This window comes from Cyprinodon variegatus, unplaced genomic scaffold, assembly GCF_000732505.1.
Source record: "Cyprinodon variegatus isolate N-32 unplaced genomic scaffold, C_variegatus-1.0 Scaffold388, whole genome shotgun sequence".
Lineage (NCBI taxonomy): Eukaryota > Metazoa > Chordata > Actinopteri > Cyprinodontiformes > Cyprinodontidae > Cyprinodon > Cyprinodon variegatus.
In genome coordinates this window covers 557406-578138 of record NW_015150841.1, presented here as the reverse complement: position 1 = coordinate 578138, position 20733 = coordinate 557406, and the positions used below count along the sequence as shown (strand labels likewise).

The window sequence follows — 20733 nt, the reverse complement described above, 5'->3', positions numbered from 1 at the left end:
ATAATCAATTAAAAGATTTTTTTTATATAGTTATATGCATTTCTTTACACCTTATTGTAAGTTTTCAGTTACTATAAGCAAGATATGTGTATAGTTGTGGATAGACTAAAAACTGATTCTCTTCTTCTCCTTCAGCTAAGGCAGTCCTACGGAAATGTCTACAGCATTTTCTTTGGTTTAAAACCAGTTGTTATGATCAATGGATTTCAGGCCATGAGGGAAGCAATGATAGTCAAAGCTGTTGATTTTGCTGGACGGCCCCAAGACATGTTTATGAATGATGTTATTCAAAGAAAGGGTAAGTTGTGTTTTTAATACATGCAAATTGAAATTGTAATCGGTAAGCAGTTGAAATTAAAGATGGTATGAATCAGTGGCTCCTGGTGGAGTTTTCTCTAGGGGGGGCTATAAATTCAAAATAGATGTATGCCAAAAGATAATCAAACGTATACTAAGTTATCACACAAGTATATTTATATGAATGCCAACAACAAAAAACATTATAAAAACACTTTATAAAAGCAAAACATATATATTTTATGAACAGGTTTACTTTATGTACATATATTTAGAGATATGACTAAATTTAATTAATTTTATTTCAAGTGAATGAAATTTAAAAGTCATCAAAGAGAAGATTATCTGCAATGTTTGTTTAAGCAGTAAAATAATTTAATAATATTAATTGTGCACAGAGGAATTTAATCTTTAGGGCTTATTTCTATATTGTTGTGCTTATTGTAGGTGTAATTATGGCTGATTATGGCTCAGTTTGGAGAGATCATCGTCGCTTTGCTCTGATGACATTGAGAAACTTTGGTCTTGGGAAGAAATCCATGGAGGAAAGAATTCACGAAGAGGTTGAATGCACAATTGAGACACTGGAGAAAAACATAGGTAGGACAAATTTTATAGGCAGAATATTGCATTTTGTGCTGTTTTTGGTTTATAATTGTGCTATTTTTCAAAATGTGTTTTGTCTTTTTAGGTAAAACCCTGTGTCCTCAATTTATGTTCCATAATGCAGCCTCCAACATTATCTGCAGGGTTTTGTTTGGAACCCGTTATGAATATGAAGATGAGATAATCCAAACTATTGTTAAGTGCTTTACTGACTTGACCAGGATGGCCAATGGAATGTGGGCTATGGTGAGATAACGCATCTTTAATGGCATACATCTGAGTTAGGAATGTGATATACTGCTGCAAATGCAAAGTGGCATTTTAACGAACCCTTCCTGTTTCTCCGTTAACTAATAATCCTCGTGGTCTTTCAATCCATTATTTATATGATTCTGAACCAGACAGACAGAACATTAACCTGTGAGCAAATGTAGATCAGAAATAATCTCTTAACTGTGTTTTCTTAAAAGTTATCTTTCTTTACAGTTGTATAACTCCCTCCCTTTCATTCGCCCACTGCCCCTGCCCTTTAGGAAGGCCTTTAAGGACATTGAGGTAAAGTAGGAAAAAGAAACTCCATATAAAAAAAGGAAATAAAACTAACATTCAAACTTGTCTACCTCAGGTTTTTCTGAGTATTGCAGTTGGTTTGGTGAATGAACACAAGAAGACCAGAGTCCCTGGAGAGCCGCGAGATTTTGTGGACTGCTATCTCGATGAACTGGATAAGGTGTTCAAACACATTGAATTTAGAATGTCTGAAATATTTAGCACAGAGAGCAAGGCACAATAAGGGTGGGTAATAGAATATCTTTAATCTGTACTGTTCAGTATGATTAGTAGGTTATTTTTAAACCCTTTTATTTTAAGTGTTCATGTACACTAAGACTAAAAATGCCTTCAATCAATTTGGGACAGTCCTGATGATTACATATTGATTTATTGAGGAATTGTTTCTCAGATAGTCAACACAAAGGAGGAAACATTTTTAAGCATTGACAGAATTTATCCCAGTCATGTTTACCAAAATCATTGATACAATTGATACTTTTTCCATTTTATCTAAAGTCAGTGAGGAAGTGTCTCCCCAAAAGCCCCCAGTCAGTATCTAGAAATTGTCACACAGCCTACAGCATTACCATATGAGGTGATGCTAGAACCAATCAGGCCACAATATGTCAGCATAAGAATATTCATTTTGGCTGACCCACATAGAAGAGTAATAGATATAGAAATAAAAAGATGTAACAGTTATTTCAAGAAAGAATAAAATAAAAATAAATTAATCTTCAACACACCAAACTAAAAGTGGATTAACATGTATAAATCATCCTGAAAGAACGGCCCAACACAAGTTATTAATTGAGTAGTTTAAAGACAAAGTGAATGCTTTGTAGTGGCCACAAAAGGCCCTCTCCTAAATCCCACAAAATAACATGTTGGCAGAGCACAAAAAGGTGTATTTGAGCAAGTTTGTCTTTTCTTAGAAGCTTGTGGAGGGTTACCCAAACCATTTGACCCAAGTCACACAATTTTAAAAAGCAGTGCAATGTAGTATGAAGAAAAAGAATGTAAAACTCAGACTTTAAACAATGTATTTTTTTTTCATGTTTAGCAAAAGATGAACAAACAGGAAATGTTTATCCTAAATTGACGTCAGATAGTGAAAAAAAGAGCCTTTTTATCGTGTATTAAAATTAAACTTAATTTCTATTTACTTTAAAATCATCATTGTCTCCCATCCAGGAAGAAGAGGGATCTTCTTTTTCTGAAGAACAGCTGGTAAGGCACACCTTTGATCTTTATATTGCTGGGACGGACACCACCTCCAACACTCTTCTCACAGGCTTTCTTTACCTCATGAACTACCCTCAAATTCAAGGTAGGTTCAATCTCAAAAAAAGAAAAGCACAAAATCTATGCTCATAACAAGGTTTTGTCCAGGATGGATGGATGGATGGATGGATGGATGGATGGATGGATGGATGGATGGATGGATGGATGGATGGATGATTTGAGTCATTGTTTTTATTTTGCTGATGATTATTTTGATGATCTCAGAGAGGAAAGATTTTCTTCAATTTTTTATTTTTGTTTGTTGGTATGTCACTCTGGGAAAGATTCCCCTGACATATGTGGCTGATGTTTTCTGACCCACACCTAGAATCAGGCACAGAAACAAGTCAAATTTGGATTTAGTTTACAAACCAAGGTCCCAAGTCCCAAGGGAGGGACAAGCACCAGCTGGAGGAGGCTAATGTCTGTTTTTTAATTTGCAATCCGTGATTGATTGATTTCTGAATTCAATCAATTCAATTGAAAAGTACTTTATTAATTTCATATCAAAATTAAATGCTGCGGTAAGTCATTTTTTATGCATGAACATTTGAAAACAGGCCCATAAATATTTGAAATAGTGGTCACATTCTCTAACCCTAACCCTAATCCAACAGAACGATGTCAGCAGGAGATTGACCAGGTCCTAAAGGGGAAGGAGAGAGTCTCTTTTGATGACAGACACAACATGCCTTATATGCAGGTTTTACACATTATTATCCTAATCCCTCTTTATAATTTTAATAATCTTTTAGTGGTTTTCAGCTCTCAAATTGCATATCGATTGCATTTTATATATAGATCAAGTATTGAGTCAATTCCTTGCAAGCTGAGCCCCTTTAAGCTCAATTAAGCTTTATATTGTTTTGATTCTGGCTCTTTCTTGAAGAATTGAAATAATAGGTATTCCATTTCAAAATAGATGATAGAAATCTGTCTTTATCCAGGCTGTGATCCATGAAATTCAGAGGATTGCCAACACTCTTCCTCTCGGTGTCCTCCACAGCACAACTAGAGACACAGAGCTTATGGGATACTTTATTCCTAAGGTATAAGCCAAGCTGCCTAAATTTGCTTCATGTATTAAAGATAGAATGACCATACTTTACTGCTTCTCTCTACCCTTTGCTTTCTCTGCAGGGTACAACAATCGTCCAGAACATGATTTCTGTCCTGAGTGAGGAAGGACAGTGGAAATTCCCTCATGAATTTAACCCTGAAAACTTCTTGAATGAACAGGGAAAGTTTGTCAAACCAGTGGCCTCTATACCTTTTTCTGCGGGTAAATAAGCCAAGAATTTATGCAAAATTATGTAATAGTTATAATATAGATTCAAAAGCTATGTTCATACAGCAGTCTAAAGTGACCCAATCCATTTTTTTTGCTCATATGCAATCTGTATCTGATGTTTTCATGACAGTCTGAATGTCACAGATCAGAATTTTTTCCAATCCTACCCAGTCCACTTGGCTATGTGGTCCTGAATCCGATACAAATCTGATCATTTCTAATTTGACCTGCGTCTGAAAGGCTAGGTCGCATTCATTCAACTTGTACTTCATTAATACTTAACCGAGGTCACTATTCTTAACAAAGGTCACGTTTCTGTGTCTTGCTACACAACAGTGGGAAGAAGAACAATAACTATGGTGGACGATAATTCGGAAAGCAGTCCTAATTTTCAACTCTCTTGAAATTATTGTATTTCAAGATGTGATTGAGCACTACTATCCATGTTTACTTCTATAAACACAGAGCAAAAATACTTATGATGTCTTGCGTCCTCTACTACACATGTGGGACATTTAAGTTGTGTGAATGCGGTTCACACAACTTGGAAATGTGAACAACCACCCAAAAGAATCAGATTTCACAAAAAAATCAGAGTTGAGCATGAAGGCCTGTAGTGTGAATGTAGCTTTAGATACTGAAGTTCTTTTTGTCTCATAGGACCTCGGATGTGCCTTGGAGAGGGTCTGGCTCGTATGGAGCTCTTCCTCTTCATAGTGACACTGCTGAGGAAGTTTAACTTCATCTGGCCAGAAGATGCTGGTGAACCAGACTTTACTCCACTATATGGAATAACTCTGACTCCTAAACCTTATCCCATGAAGATCCAGCTGAGACAAAAACAATGAGGGGCTCGGGAGTTTTGCACTTAATATTGCCTGATTTATTATGTGATGAAAACAATTATTTCCTTCAAAAATGTTGAATAAAATACATAAAAACTGAAATGTTAGGGCAACAGTTTAGATAAAGATAAATCATCTGATAAATTGTACATAGCCTGTACTGGGGGTTTTATCAAGGCCAAGTACCCCAGAGCTCTTTAGTCTACATTTAGTCATTCACCTATTCACATAAACATTTAAAACTGATGAAATCTAGGCTATAAATTTACAAATAGAAACCATCACTTAAAAACATTTTCATAACAGATGATAATATAAATCAAAGGTTTATAAAGCTATTTGTAAGCATTTGGGACTCAAAGTACCACAGTAAGAGCTATTATACAAAAATTGAAAAAAACATTCAACAGGGGCGAACTGTCCAAACAGAGATTAGCCCACCAAATCACTCTTAATGCTCACCAAAGTCTCATAGAAGAGGTCTTCTGTGTTTCTGTTTTAGGACCTAGAGTCTTTGCAGTGAATGACAGAAAAATGGCCCTGTTCTCAAGCTAAAAAGCCAAAGGAGAATACTGGGCTATGAGCTTGTGATCTTTAGCCATACAAACAATGATCCAAAGCACATCAGCCTGCAGCCTTTGAATATGTAAGGCCTATTTAAAGTCTGGATTTAGATTTGATTGATTTTCTGTGGTAGAAAAAAATATCTATGTTTTTAAAATGTTTAAATATCCATGTAATAAAGTATGTTTTTGATGAAAAGGGGTATGTAATTTCTCAAGAACTCATTGCCTGTTATAAATACTTGAGGCTGTTGTTGCTAAGGTTTGCTTGAGTCCTGCTTGAGAGCGCGGAGTGGTGAAACCATGTCCACTGAAATCATGTCAGGCCAACCAATCAAGTTTTAGTTGTGACATTAAAGAAGTGCACTCGAGACAAAGCTTTTTTCTGTCAAAATGGAATATAGAGAAAATAATTTAGACAACGTATGAAATAAGTAGTGCTCTTAAGTTAGTTTTTTAGGTGGCTTTAAAAAAAGGCATTTTGATATAGCACTAGAAGGATTGTTGGTCGTCCTGCCTTATGTCCATCACAGACACTAGCCAGCCACTGCCGCTACCCAGCACTGGTCCTCTCTGCCTTGCTAGATACAAGGAAATACCACCAAATCCAACCACCATCCAGACGAAGCTCTAGTTGAACCAAAGTGGACTACTTTTTCAGTGCTCCTGGGGCTTTTCCAATAACTGATGGTCGTCCCAAGCCAACTAAAAAGATCTCCGTACAGAACAATTTAGCAGCAGCCTGTAATGATACGTTTCACCTACGCTTTTATTGAGAATTATAATTGCTAGATTTTGACAGGAAATGCTATGGGTTGCTAGGGGTAACAGCAGATTCAAATTGAAGGATCTGTGAGGCAGATGTAACAATCATTCCACCCACAAAATAAGGTAAACATGCTCGCTCTTATACTCAATGCCAGCACAGTGTTGAGGATCAAATATCAAGCGACTCCCCTCTCGACATCACATACTTGTGACAGATTCTATTTAAGCAGCCGGCACCATTCAAACTCTCTCTGTCCTATGGCTTTTGGACCTCAAAAGGGGAGATGCAAGGCTGTTTTCAGCTTAAGGCTAAGTCCTAGCCACCAAATCCCCTCAAGAGAAGATTTGGTGTGGGCTGGCCAATTCAGACTACTAGATGCCTCTCATTCAGAGGTGCTGAACGTAGTGTCTTGTTTTTCCTTCGTTTCAAAACAAGTTGAATGCATTGTTTTGTGAACCCACCTCCTGAAGCAGATAAGAATGTCTCCAGTTTGTCTGGCTGACCCACTGAAAAGCCGGGCCCAATTGCTGTTCTGCAAAAAGAGCTACATAAGTCGTTCATCTACTTGTTGATGAACATGCTTCTGTGTTTTCATCTGAGAGGAAGAAGAAGAATCCTTGTTTGCGCAGCCCAGTGAGCGATTTGCCCACGACGGCTGACTGAAATCAGACATGTTTGATTTTCTTCCAACCACGCGACTCCTGATTGGGAGGTGGTTGAGAGAGGCTGATCACCCCTTACTACCCCCTGTACAGTACACGACACACAATGCACGATCAGGCTGAAAGCACAACTGGAAAGTCGGCCCGAAAGGGCAAAAAAATCACACAGTGTATGCCCGGCTTTATTCACCCCTCCTCTGGATGAGCTGTTTTGGCTTTCCACACCCTGTTTTCCAGAAGGCCATGCCCCCACAACCTTTAATAATGACAACAAGTCAGAGTTTGTAAAGATAGCGGCTAGGAACATAGAATAATACATTAGATGAAGGCCATAGCTTTACCGATGGGCTTTTACAGACCGCTCTGAACAGCTAATTTCCCCTTATTGCATCATTAGGGAAATGCTTTTCAAACAGACCATTAGGAGGACGCATTGTCACTACCCGATCCGTCCCGGAAGCACGATCAGCGCATAAGCATCCAGATATACATCCGGGTCGCCCTCAATTTTATTTTGTTAAAGACCTAAATGACATTTCTCCCTCCCCAAAAATAGTAAGCGTACTAAAATATAATGAGTTAAAGGTTAATAATGTATTTCATGAGAGAACAAATGCCTTAAAATCCTTTCTGTTTTATCAGGCGATCTGCAACAGAAATGGGATCCTACGCTACTTCCGGTGGCTAACTTTTTCGGCTTTGAATATAAACATAAATCTAGTCTTTTTGAGTTTTACGTTTTCGTTTTGTTTTAATCTTATGATATACAGTGCATAATCTAAAGAAGGAAACAACTAAAATGCAGATAAACATGGTTTAATCATATTTTGCCAGACTGCTCTGAGCATGTCTGTGTCATGTTGGGTCTAAGGAGCTCAACCCAAATGCAGAACACCACGGAGTCAGAGTAAAAGTTAACAACTGTTTATTGAAAGTTAACACAATAAAGTTATTTGCACTGATACTGGAACGGGTCCGGGACTGGAAACACAGGGCTCTCTGCAGAGAGGGACAGTTTGATTAGCCAACTAGCAGAGGAGTCTTGACAGAGCTTGTGATTGATCTGTACCTGATGGTAGTTCAGACTGAGCGTTGGAGAGAGGGAACCAGAAGGGTCTGGAGACTGAGGGTTCAGCAGAGGGTTTAGCAGCGGCAGGGCTTGACTTCAGACTTGAGAGGTTCAGACCTTGAGATGATCTCATTGTTCTCACCAGAGAACTAGCTTGCAGATAAGAACTGTTGATCTTCAGGTTTGGCTTCATAGAGCAGGCAGGTCTTTGAATGTGAGCTCCTCCAGAGCTCCTGAGTCGATAAGGTCTTCCTAGGAAGGTACAGTAAGAGGACAAAGGCAGGTTAGAATCAGGTTGGCTTTCAGAGCAGTTAGAGATTCAGGCAACAGGTTTGGCTCAGGCTTGCTAACCATAACTGTTTAACACTCTGGCACTGAAGGGAAGTTCAGCTGCTGCTTATAAAGCTGGTCTCCTGATGAGATGATCAGCCGCAGGTGTGCTGGTGGCTTCAGCTCAGGAGACCCAGGGACGCCCTCTGCTGGAGAAAGTCGGCAGATCTCCACATCCCAACAGTCTGATGATGACGTCAGAGAAGCAGTTTAACAGAGAAAATGTAAGAAGCATAAAAATTGTCTCTCAAAAGTCATAAAACATTTTTAAAGATGTGTATTATATTAGCATTATTTAGTGAGTTAAGGATATAAATAAATGATTTTAGTAACATTATTACATTTTAGTTATATTTGTGGACATCCGGATGTATATCTTTTTGCGCATGCGCAGGAGGGATTGTGCTTCCAGGACGGATCGCGTGGTGACCCGCATTAGCAAAAGGCTGAAATATTCTTGCACATTGGTTTGTCGCACTGGTCTGTGTGTGCCGCTCATGAGCCCATAGAGGCGTTGTAGCCTTTTATAGTTGACTTGGATAAAGTTGCTGTACTTGCAAAAAACACAAAGGGGCAGTGATCAACATGTTAAATAGAAAGTGCAAAAAACAAGAGAAGAAACAGTCACCGTCCCACTTCAAAATTTGCCGAGCGCAGCAGTTTCTTTAAGAATTTATGATTATTAAACTCATCCATTTATGCCCACTGGAGTCACTGAATGAACAGCAACAACACTGCATTTAACTGCACTGCTCAACTTGACCCTTATGCACCATTTGATGTCAGTAAAGGCATTCTTGTTTGTTGAGAACAACTTTATATTCTCCCATTTGGTATGAGGCTGGCGTGCATGGCCTGCACCAAGTTAAAAAAATTCGGAGGTGTGCAGGCTAGTGCCGAGGCTGCGTGGCAGTCCATGCTCGGGGGCAAAGATGGCATGATTGCATCAATTTGGCATTCCCACCCTTGCGCAGGGTTTTTTTTCATTTGCGTACCCCATTTACAGGCTTCAGAACACATATGACTGTTACAAAATGGTTTTAAGGTGAACTCTGGATAATGTAGGACCAATATGACCTAATTCTATTAGGGTAATTTGGTTTCTAAGCATTTACAGGACTTCCAAAAAAGGCAGGAGTTTTGTTTCATTGATGCCACTTAACTTTCCTTTCCTTAAACACACCACAACAAAGAGGATGCCAGCCAACACCATAGAATCCTGGTTAGATTTAATGAATGAAAAATACTTAGAGATTTGATATTTTTAAACAACCATTGGAAAAAGAAAAAAAAAGCTTAATGCAACATATTCATTAGTTCTTAATAGTAAACTACAGCTTTGAATAACTGTTAGAATAAAATGTCTACTGTAGTTGCTGAAATTGCATTGTTTTTTTCTTATAGGTACTGTATGTGTGTAAGAGAGCAAAAACCTTCCTGATTAAGACTGTCTCAAGGTGGGCCCGGAAGACCCCACCTAGGCTTACTATCACGAAACAGGACAGATGGACCCAGTATTCAAGGTGAGACAGTCAGTAGGAAAGTTCAAAACATTTATTAAAACAAAACAGAACTGAAACGGGCTGCTGTGGATCTGTGGACCTGCAGCGACTGCAGCAAATAGCTGAGGGAACCAGGAGGAAAAGATCTGCGTCAATCAGCCGCCGGGACAATTAGACATTTGACCAGGAGGAAATGAAAACCCCAACCATCAGTGCCAAGACCATTACAGTAGCAGCATTAGCAAAGACCACCATGGAGGCAAAAAAGCTCCTTCTCTTCCTTCTGTGACTCCTTTCCATTTTGACCACAGATCCACTTTGCCTACGTTCCATCTGTGCAATGAAAACAACCATCATCTGCTCAATTTGCGTATTGTGAGAATGGACAATAGAGCAAAACAATAAAGACTAATGACTACACACTGTCTCCCTTCAATGATGCTCTCCATTGTTGACTTACTTGATTTTTGTTGCATTGATGACCTCATCAGCATTAACCTGGCATAATGCCATGATCTGACACGCAGTGGTGAGGGACAGTGGCCACGCAGCTTGCTGGCAAGGGGGCCAGTCTCAACTTTTCGGCCAAATGGGAAAGGAGCCAAATGCAGAATGGTAGTGAGTTGATCCTGTTTTGAAAACTCGGGTTGGCTCACTAATTTCTGTGGGAAAGAGGCCGATTACAGACCATTCCTGAGGAGGAATGGTTGAAAATAAAAATCACCCTGAAAAGGTTGGGATATTCTTTCGGACCCAAAATGACCAGCCAAGACATCAAGAAATGGTTATCCATCTCTATTTTGACATTAGGAAAAAGGCAGCTAACTACACTGGTATTTGAGAGTAGCAACAGTTTCATTTCTGTGTAATTCTTTTTTGGTAGAATTATATCTATGTCTTTGCACTTAATGACTTCTAAGTGCTGAAATAAGAAAGCAGTTAACCTTATTGGCTCCTGCGTTGATTTCTGACTGCAGTGCAGGTGCTGACATAATTAGAAACAATACAATAACATAAACACATTTATTAAAACCTAAATGTCTTTATTATCCTTCTTGTAATTTTCTAAAACAAATAGCAGAACATGGTAATCTCACTGACGTTAACGACAACATATTTTACATTTCCTTGAAAGGTTTTTCTAAAACAGTATCACTATATATGTGTTTTGACAGGTGGGGCGGGAAAAAAAACTCATCTGTGAGCCTCTTTCTGATTGGCCCAGATATGATCACACAGGTACTGTCAAGATTCATCTCTCTTATTATCTAATTTCTGCAACATTTGCAGTTCAGAAGAATTCACAACATTTCTTCCTAAAAAAGCGCTAATATTACTTAGTAACATTGCGATATGTGAAGTGAGATCTTGTTTGCATGGGCTAATAAGGAGGAGGCTCAAAGAAGAGGTTTGTCAAAACACATTTTGCCTCCTGAAAGGAGAAAAATCAGGCAGAGGGCAGAGGCCTCTTCAAGAGCACAGCCGCTCATCAATGAGGACAACAGACAGAAACTCCTGCTCGGAAGGAAAAGGAAAACGGAATGGTTTATAAACTACTTATCAAAATAGTTTAACGTACTTGGGAGTATTTAAGGATTGGCCAACAAAGAGTCCAGACCTTAAGCCCATTGAGAATCATTCAGATGTACATTAGGAGCCTTTACAAGTCTGTAATACTCTATTGTCATCAATGCAGTTGAAATATTAGTGCAACACTGACCAAAAAAACATTTTGGGAAGCTTATTAAACAATTCCACAAGGAATGCATGCAATAATCAAATATAAAGCCAGTTCAATGAAATATTAGTGGTTGACCTTTTATTGTTAGAATTCAAGGACATACTTTATTCAGTTTATGCTAATAAAAACTGCGCACAACTTCAGTAAATTGACCTAAGTTTGACCTTCATAGTAAAAGGTTTTGGCGTCAGCGTGAGTCCAAAGACTGGAGTGTAATCGGGTTCTCCTGCATTCTCTGGCCAGATGAACGTAAATTTCCTCAGCAGGGTAACTGTGATGAGGAAGAGTTCCATACGAGCCAGACCCTCTCCGAGGCACATCCGAGGTCCTGAGGCACAGAAGAAGACCTCAGGGCTTTGTTGTTTTTTCACAAATTACTCTATTGATGTCTGGATGCTATTTCCAGAGGACATTACTGTCTACCTTTTACCTGCAGAGAAAGGCATGAAGGTGTCAGGTTTAACAAATTCTCCTTGTTCATTCAGAAAGTTTTCGGGGTTAAATTCATTAGGAAACTTCCACTTTAATTCCTCTCTTAGTACCGAGTTCAGGTTCTGAACAATCATTGTACCCTGGAGAAAACAGAAAAAACACAACTCAAATGTTCACCTAAAGCTGCCAAAGCTTGTAGTAAACATTTCTCTCACCTTAGGAATGGAGTATCCCATGAGCTCTGTGTCTTTAGTTGTACAGTGAAAAGCGCTTAGAGGAACAGTGTTGGCAATCCTTTGAATTTCATGGATCACAGCCTGCAAAAAAAAAAGTTTTCCAAACTCTGTTTGAATGCTATAAAACTTGAGTTTACCTGACAGCCCGCTGCATGTTTTTTAAACCACAGTAATATGCTGGAAAGCATAACATCAGTGGTTGCAGCACAGCACCTGCATGTAAGGCATGCTGAGTCTGTCTTCGAAAGTGACCCGATCCTTCCCAGCCAGCACCAGGTCTATCTCTCTATGGCATTTTTCTGAAGGACCAAAGAAAATCAACATCGATAAGATTAGCAATGTTACCCAAGCTTGGCCTTAGTTTTGGATAGCTGTATGTATGTTGTAATCAACAACATATGTAAATTAAGATCTAACCAGTTAATGGGAAGCCCTTCTATGATCCTGCAGGGGGACTGTAAGGAGGTTGTGGTCTGTGCTTTAGTAGGCCAGTATTCACGTTCATTAATTAGTTCATGACAAGTTCTGATGTAGGTGAGTTTGCTCTTGGGTTGAAGCATTTAAAGGCACTGTTCGTGTTTATTACTGCTCTCAACCTGGAGTGGTTAGGGTTAGGGTGACCATAGACGTTTGTTACGGTTTATCTGGGTAAGAGTGTGTGTGGTTTCTCGTCAATGACGCACACTTATAAGGCGACCAGGCACATCTTCCAAGTCTTACCCCCGTGTATCAGCAACATGGGCTACAGCAATGTGATGACGCAATCTCTACACTAGCTATGGTATGCCTTATGGGAAATAAGTAACGCTGAACAAAAATCACAGAATACAAACGGTAAACCTCAACATCTAACTTAAACTACTTAAAGGTCTTTTGAACATCCGGTAAAAAGAAGGCCTCACATCGAATCTACAAATGTTAAGTATACAATAGTGCATCTTGAATAATTTTTTCTTTGCTTACATCTGTCCCATTCTTCTGTTATTGTAAAACTAGGAGCCTTAGGGTCTTTGAGAAGGATTTTTTGGACTGATACACACCAGCAGTTGTTTTCCTAAACTCATTGCTGATTAATTTACACCTTTATATTGTGTTAGCACACAGCTGTATGTTGTTACCAAACCCCCCCCAACCCCGAATACATTTTAGTTTGAGTACTGTTACACAACTAAAAATAATGTTAAGTCCACAATTAACTTTGTACCTTAAATTATTTATACTATTCCATTGTAAGAACATATTTCTTTTTTTGCTGTGGTGTTTTGCAGGTCGAATCTACCGGACTCAATTACTAAGGTGAGATTAGAAAATCTACCTTGTATGTGTGGGAAGTTCATGAGGTAGAGAAACCCAGTAAGGAGGGTGTTGGAGGTGGTGTCGGTCCCCGCAACAAAAAGGTCAAAAGTGATTCTTGTTAGCTGCTCCTCAGAAAACGTAGAACCATAGTGTCTCTAAACAAAGAGAATATTTCAAGACAAGCACAAACCGTGTTTAAACTCTAAACAGTATCACCTTTTGCATAACTTAACACACTTTATTCTTGATGGAAGAAAGGGTTGTCGTTTCAAACCCTGGCTATGGCTTTTAGTGACGTTGTGTCCCTGGGCAAGACACTCCACTTGTATTGCCTACTGATGTTGGACAGAAGGCTTGGGGCGACTGCATATGGGGGCCTTGCTTTTGTTAGTGAGCCCCAAGGCAGCAGCCTGGAATGCTGTGAATGACTGAATGTACTTTGGTCATATACATATTTGGTCAGAAGCATTATGTAAGTACATTCCATTTACCTTTTTTATTTACATTTTTTTTTTTCCCCAGATTTTATATTTTAAAATTGAACTTAAATTTGTTTTTTCCTTTTCCATTTACAATATGTTTCCATTGCTTGCAAAAATAATGAAGCAAAATTTACTCCACATTTTATAACAATAATTGTTTGTTGTGTTTACGTACATTTTCCAGTTCATCCAGGTAGCAGTCGACAAAATCCCTTGGCTCTCCTGGGACTCTAGTTTTTTTGTGTTCATTTATCAAACGTCTCGAAACACTTAGGAAAATCTAAAATATAAAGAAAGTATTAATAAACTTTTTTCTAACAGATGTTATGTTGCTGGATTTACTCCATGTTTACCTCCATGTTTTCAAAGGCTTTGTTGAAGGGCAGCGGCAGGTGACGAATTAAAGGGATAGAGTCATACAGCTGTTGAAAATAGGTGCCCTATTAGATCAAACGACTTAAGTTTTAGAATTACTGGTCTCAGAATCTGACTTTTTACACACATATCACATTATACTTGTGGGGACTTTCCAGTGACTTCCATTCATATTGAATTAATTTCTATAGCCTAATGCTGACAATTGCCTTAGCCATTACCAACAAATGCCTAATGCTAAACTTAACCCGCACCCTGAGAGGAGATCTTCTTGTGCAAACCGATCCTTGTTCCCTAGTACATATTAGTTCCCAGAATGGAGCATATGTCCAAAAAATAATAGTAAAAAATATACAACCATACACACACCCATTTAAATTTATCTTAGGACTTTTTGTGATATTTGTAGATATCTGTTAAATGATTTCCATTAAGGTTAATGATCTACTAATTTAAAATATCAGAAATCTTTTAAAGTTAATGCATTCTTGCATCTCTTACTTATCCATATATAGGATTTTATTTATAATGCGGCATTAAGAAAAAAAAAAAAATTATGCTTTTCTTTAGTAGACCCAGAGAATATAGCCAAAGCTAAAAGAAAGATGGATTGAGCTACATACATAAAAATCCTGCAAAAAAATCCATAAAATCTAGCAGTCTCACTATCCTAAGCTTCGGTGGGCGAGGGCTACAAACAGTTAGCAAATAGAAAAAGTGCTGCAAGCACAAAAATTTAGCTAATACAGAACTAAAAATACATGTAAATGAAAAATACTGGAATGAAGCAATACTGCAATCCCAGAAAATAAAGAACAGCAAACACAGATTTACTGCATACACAAAATTTGAAGCAAATACATAAATGATGCCAATACACTAAACACATGCAAAGGGAATATTCTCCATGTAGAACAAGAAAAAAGATCAAAAATAAAAACAAAAACCATAAACTAGCTCCATATAACTGAAGTTTTCTTTTCTCTGAACCTTCAGAAACCCAAGATACCCAGTTAAGTATCTTGAGTTTCTTACACCCCTCAGCCACCATGATAAACAATAACCGGATCTAGAATGGAATGGTTGAGATGAAAGCATATTCCTCTGCTACAATGGTATGGTCAAAGTAACAAAAATAAATGTGGCAAAAGAAAAAAAAATCCAAGGCATGTCTTGAAAGTCAGTCAGAGAGACTGCATCCAGTCTGATTGGGCAGAATTTGTCATTATTTGTATAGAACTGGTTGAGGCATTCCCTAAAACAACTTCCAGGTGCAAAAGCAGTAAAAATTGTTTTTACCAAGTAATGACTCAGGGACTGAATGCATATGCCTAAGAAGAAATGTTGCTTCTCCTCCATCCACTGTTGTTGAAATATCACATTTACTCTTTCAAGGCTGTCTTTATGCTGAAATACATGCATATATTTATAGAAATCTATTAAAATAAAATTAAAATATTTTAGGATTGGAAATTATCTGTCATCTTCTTCATAGGGATTTGACATGACATAGCTGGTAGTTCCAGAATAGAAAGGATTAAGACTGCACATGTTTGAACAACGTGTATTTTAAATCAAAACACTGAAATTGCATTATTACAGTTTTATGACAGGTCCATCTAATTTTCTGTAACCCATATTAAAATTCAGATTATGACAAGGGTTCCCCTAGGTAAAACATTATACAATACAGTTAATGCTATTAGATTTCAAATGTTTATTTTATACAGTATTTAATTGCTTTATTACTCTGCCTTTTTTGTCAAGTAGCATTGTATTAAATTATGTCGTAACTTACCATTGCCCATGGACCGTTGGCTATTTTAGTCATTTCAGCAAAACATCTAACAATGAGTTTTATGGTCTCATCGTCGTACCCATAGCGCACTCCAAACAGAACCTGACAGATGATGTTGAAGGCAGCGTTATGAAACATGACCTGAGGACTCAGAGTTTTACCTGGAAAGACATGATGTTAAGTAAAACTGGTGGCAAACAACATAGTTCCAAACAAACAGTTCCATCACAGACTATTTAAATTGTCCTGTTTAAATGAATTATACAGACTTTGCTAGCCAAATTGATAAAGTTGAATTTAAATGACTGCTCTCTGTCTATATTCTATATATATAACTCTCTATATATTTCTCTATACATCTTTAAAATCTCTCTCTAATGTATTAACCAATGGAGGCCTGGATTTGGAGTCACACAAAAAATTTAAATGGAAAAACAGACTACAGGCTGTTCAATGTGATGTAATGTCCTTAAAACAGGTCAAAAGACACAAGCTTGGAGGGACAAAAAGTTATTTGAAATGGACCCAAAAACATTTATTATACATTATTTATTAACAAATGTATTATAAATAAATTTTTTGTAAGGGGAAAATTTTCATAAAACTACAAAGTTGATAACTATTGTTAATTTTATGTTTTAGTATCATATGACCATGCATATGGAAGAGTGTAGGACACAGTCACAAGTGCATTTAAAGGCTGTCACAAAGCTTCCCTGATAACACAATATGATACAGAATTAGAAAAGAAAAAAAAATGTGTGTTGAAATATATGGAATTTCAAACAATAAAAGCCGTACCATTGTTATTTTCCAGTGTCTTAATTGTGTGTTGAATCTCGTCAAGGATTCTGTCTTCCATTGACTTCTTTCCCAGGCCAAAGTTCCTGAGGGTCATTAGGACAAAGCGACGATGCTCCCTCCACATAGGGCCATAGTCAGCCATAATCACCCCTACAATAGAGAGTCCAACTAAAAATAAAAACTCTTTAAATAAAATATAGTGAATTGAATAAAAGTAATTTACAGTAATTGCAAAGATTTACATGAATAAATGTTATGTTAAAATAATTACATAAATCAGTGATAGTTTGAGCTAAATAAATAAAAGCGGAGCGAGCCCATTTGATACTAGTCAGTTGGGAATTGAAGAAATCGAGGGTTCATAGACTGAATTTTCCTCTCAGTAGGTGTGTTTCATTTAACCACTAAATTGTGAAAATAAGTTTGCTAAATGTTAACGCTGCAATTTTGAAAAATTAAAAAAAAAATCTTATGCTTTAATGGGGTGGTCTTTCGGTCCTGTAGAACTTCTTAGATTTTGCAAAAAAGCAATGGAAGCACTTTTTTCCCCGCATCACAAGAGTCATGTTATCTGCAGCTGGAACTTACTGCCTTGTAAAAAAGCAAAGAAGACCAAAGGTAGTTAGAAGATGGAGCCGTGGCTGAAACACAGATACATTTTATGTGTTCATAGCAGAAGCCCCCATGCTGTTTCCAGAGTTATCGAGTGTACAAACTTATTCATGTGTCATTTTAATTGCGTTTGTTCTTACCCCTGCCAATGAGTATGTTTTTAGGAGAGTTAATGTGTTTGTTTGTTTGTTTGTAAGTTTGTTAGATATTCTCTAACATTGTGAGCTTTACAATGGTGGAACAAGCAGTTCCTATCTAAACCAGAGGGTGGCAGCAGTGACTATTGACAGCCTCTGTCATTATCTTGGCACGGATGACTGGCTTAATTATTCATTCCATTCACCTGTCTAACTCTGCCTTGTTTCTATCTGTTTGCCTGACCTGGCTTTGAACTCCTGGACCTCTGAGCTTGCTTGTTCCTGTTCTGATCTGTTTGCCTGACCTGGCTCTGCACTTCTGCATGTTCTCCGGGGCTGCAGCATGTGGGACAGTCTGGGCAGCGCCTGCCACGTGTTATTGGCTGCCCTACGGCTGGATCCTACCTTTTTCTCTGGCTATGGACTGATCTTGTAAACCACGTTAGCAGACATCCCAAGTCTCCCGGAAGTTCCCGGGAGTCTCCCTGATATAGATAGTTGTTCACTCATGCCTGAGAGTCGGATAAATTATCCCGGATTTTAGACTATGCGAGGTGGTGTTTTTTAATGCGAGTGAGAGCGGGCAGTATGATAACTCATTCACCATGTGCGGATTAGAACTACTGCGATTACAGACAACAAGAGAGAGCAGAGTTGGGAGGAGGTTGCTGGTGAAACCTGTGCGAATCTGTCCAAAGCGATGCTCTGTTCAGTGATCGTTCAAGGCAACTGGTTGTCAGAGAGCTGATTGGATCAGTCCAATAACTTTACGCTGTGCCTCCTGTGAAAGAGGTTGAATCCTCGAGTAAAAAACGAAAATATAAGACGAAATTTTACAGCAGAATATAGTTAAATATATCCACGTCTAGTGAAGGTGAGGAACAGTGGCAGATCTAGACCAAATTTACCAGGGGGCCAGGAGGGGGCCAGTGTGTTTTGATGGGAACACAGAAAAGCATGAAATAAAAAACAGGGCAAGGGATTCAAATATATTAAGAGAGCCGCATGAAGTGAAATTTCTTTTCACTTAGGTTCAATAAAAATTCAATTTCTTATGAGGTCAATATACATTTATAATTTAGGAATTTTACATACTTTTGATTTAATTTAAGTTAAAACTACCGTTTTCAATAAAATTTTAATTAGAACTTAAGAAAAACAGTAAAATTCATCTGTAAAAATTAGAGCATTGTTTTTATTTGTTGTGAAAAAAAAAGAAACATTTGGCAGATGAAAACTGGGATCCTATCTTAATACCACCGAAGCTATCACCTTATTGTTTTTGAATAATTAATAAAATAGAATTTTTTGAGAAAAAGAGTTAAATAGATCCAAAGGACCTATCAGTAACCATGTGTGTTCCAGCGCAGATCATCATTACAATTTCTGGCCCCTGTTGGCCCCTTTCTAGAACCATGGTGACGAATGATGACACCGTGGCGAGGTGCACTGTATGTGGAAGTCCCATGAAAAACAAAAAGCACAACTGATGTTCAAGGCTACAAGATTGAAAATATTGAAAATAAAAGAGCGATACTGTTCTGTTTTGTGTTTAAGAATTTACTCTTAGTCATTAATAGACAGTTGTTGAAAAGTTGCTGGCCTTAAGTGTGTAGGTATGGGGCACGGTGCGGGTCCGTTGTCCCCGGGGTGTGTGTGTGTGTTTGGGGTGGGGGTGTATGATAAGCATATCCCTGAAATGAGTTTTTGGAACTTGGGATGTCTGCAGTAGTGACTCACTTTCATAATCTTCCTCTGTTATATTTATGTGGTCACTAAACTGTGTTTCCTCTCTCCAGAGTTTCCTGCCTCAGATGCCTTAGTCACTGCAACCTCAGATCAGTGTTTTAATAAACGCTTTTTGAGTTATCCTGCATTCTGTCTTGCCTTGAATTTTACTGAAAACAAATACAAAAGAAAAGGGAATTTTGTTGGATTGATTACCATGATCTGTTGCCAATCACAACACCTCATTTTATTCATCACTCTAACAAGTGTCTATTAAACAGGACATTTTTGATTTTCTACCTAACTCACAAACGCACTGGGTTCTGCCTGGGTGAAAGGGAGCTTCATTGCTCTTTTTTTTCTCAATGGTTGCTAATAACTATGAAGAAACAGTGATCAGTTTCATTTCATATACATTAATATGAATTGGTTTCTTTGCAAGGACCTTTAATGGTTGAATGTGAGCTTGCAGAGGTCAAAACATGAGGTGGAACCTTGTACACAGCTTTGTGATTTATATAGGTAAAATGTTTGCTAGTGTGTGTGCTCGGGGTTTTATATAAACCTGCTTTTTTGGTATACACTAATTTTAGCCTTTGTTATATAAACCATTTTATTGTAGATCCTAAATAATTCAGAGCTGAATTATTCCGTTAAAAAAAACAAAACAGAATCTGACTTGACTGATGCTCTCAAATGGAAAAGCATTACAATTACTACGGTCCATTGTTGAAAAAAGATGGAATGATGTTACTGAATTTGAATCTCACAACCTTTCTCTAAACACATACTCTACCTTTTCTCTGTGTGACATCATTTATAAAAAGGTCTTGGGGTCTTCCAGCAAAATCAGTTGATTTAATCACAATGGCCTCCTTCATTGCCTTAAACCCATTGATGATAATAGCTGGTTTTCTACCAATGAACAGACTGTAGACATTTCCGTATGATTCCCTCAGCTGTAAGACAACAGTAAAAAAATTATTTTGATTAGAATGATCAGAGCAGAGGAGAGTATTTTACCCAACTGTTACATACTGTATATACACACATATACAATGTTATATCTATATACACAAATACTGTAGATTCCCTTTTGTTAAAAGTTTTTTGGCCTCAATTGCTGATACTAAATTGAGATACTAAGACTTCCTGCACAAAAAAGGAAGGATGCATTTCTGGAGCAACTCTGGTAAGTGTAATGTATATAAATCAGAGATGGCAAAAGTACTCACTTTCCGTACTTGAGTAAAAGTACAGATACTTGTGTTAAAAAATACTCTGGTAAAAGTGGAAGTACTGATTAAACTTCTTTACTCAAG

The 20733-nt window shown here is 37.8% G+C and overlaps 2 protein-coding genes across 2 annotated transcripts in view; one reads left to right on the top strand and one right to left on the bottom strand.

The window, feature by feature from the left end:
* Positions 1-4878, top strand: part of LOC107092635 (cytochrome P450 2J6-like) — a 6799-nt gene extending 1921 nt beyond the window's left edge. The window contains exons 2-11 of the mRNA XM_015387219.1: positions 136-298; positions 745-897; positions 989-1149; positions 1390-1458; positions 1529-1633; positions 2650-2785; positions 3357-3442; positions 3687-3788; positions 3880-4021; positions 4691-4878. Coding sequence (XP_015242705.1) covers positions 136-298; positions 745-897; positions 989-1149; positions 1390-1458; positions 1529-1633; positions 2650-2785; positions 3357-3442; positions 3687-3788; positions 3880-4021; positions 4691-4878 — 1305 coding nt within the window. The remainder of the gene's footprint in view (positions 1-135; positions 299-744; positions 898-988; positions 1150-1389; positions 1459-1528; positions 1634-2649; positions 2786-3356; positions 3443-3686; positions 3789-3879; positions 4022-4690) is intronic.
* A 6773-nt stretch (positions 4879-11651) lies between these two features.
* Positions 11652-20733, bottom strand: part of LOC107092627 (cytochrome P450 2J6-like) — an 11369-nt gene continuing 2287 nt past the window's right edge. The window contains exons 2-11 of the mRNA XM_015387212.1: positions 20199-20370; positions 16932-17084; positions 16131-16291; positions 14311-14379; positions 14133-14237; positions 13495-13630; positions 12393-12478; positions 12159-12260; positions 11942-12083; positions 11652-11839 (exon numbers count right to left, since the gene is read on the bottom strand). Coding sequence (XP_015242698.1) covers positions 11652-11839; positions 11942-12083; positions 12159-12260; positions 12393-12478; positions 13495-13630; positions 14133-14237; positions 14311-14379; positions 16131-16291; positions 16932-17084; positions 20199-20370 — 1314 coding nt within the window. The remainder of the gene's footprint in view (positions 11840-11941; positions 12084-12158; positions 12261-12392; positions 12479-13494; positions 13631-14132; positions 14238-14310; positions 14380-16130; positions 16292-16931; positions 17085-20198; positions 20371-20733) is intronic.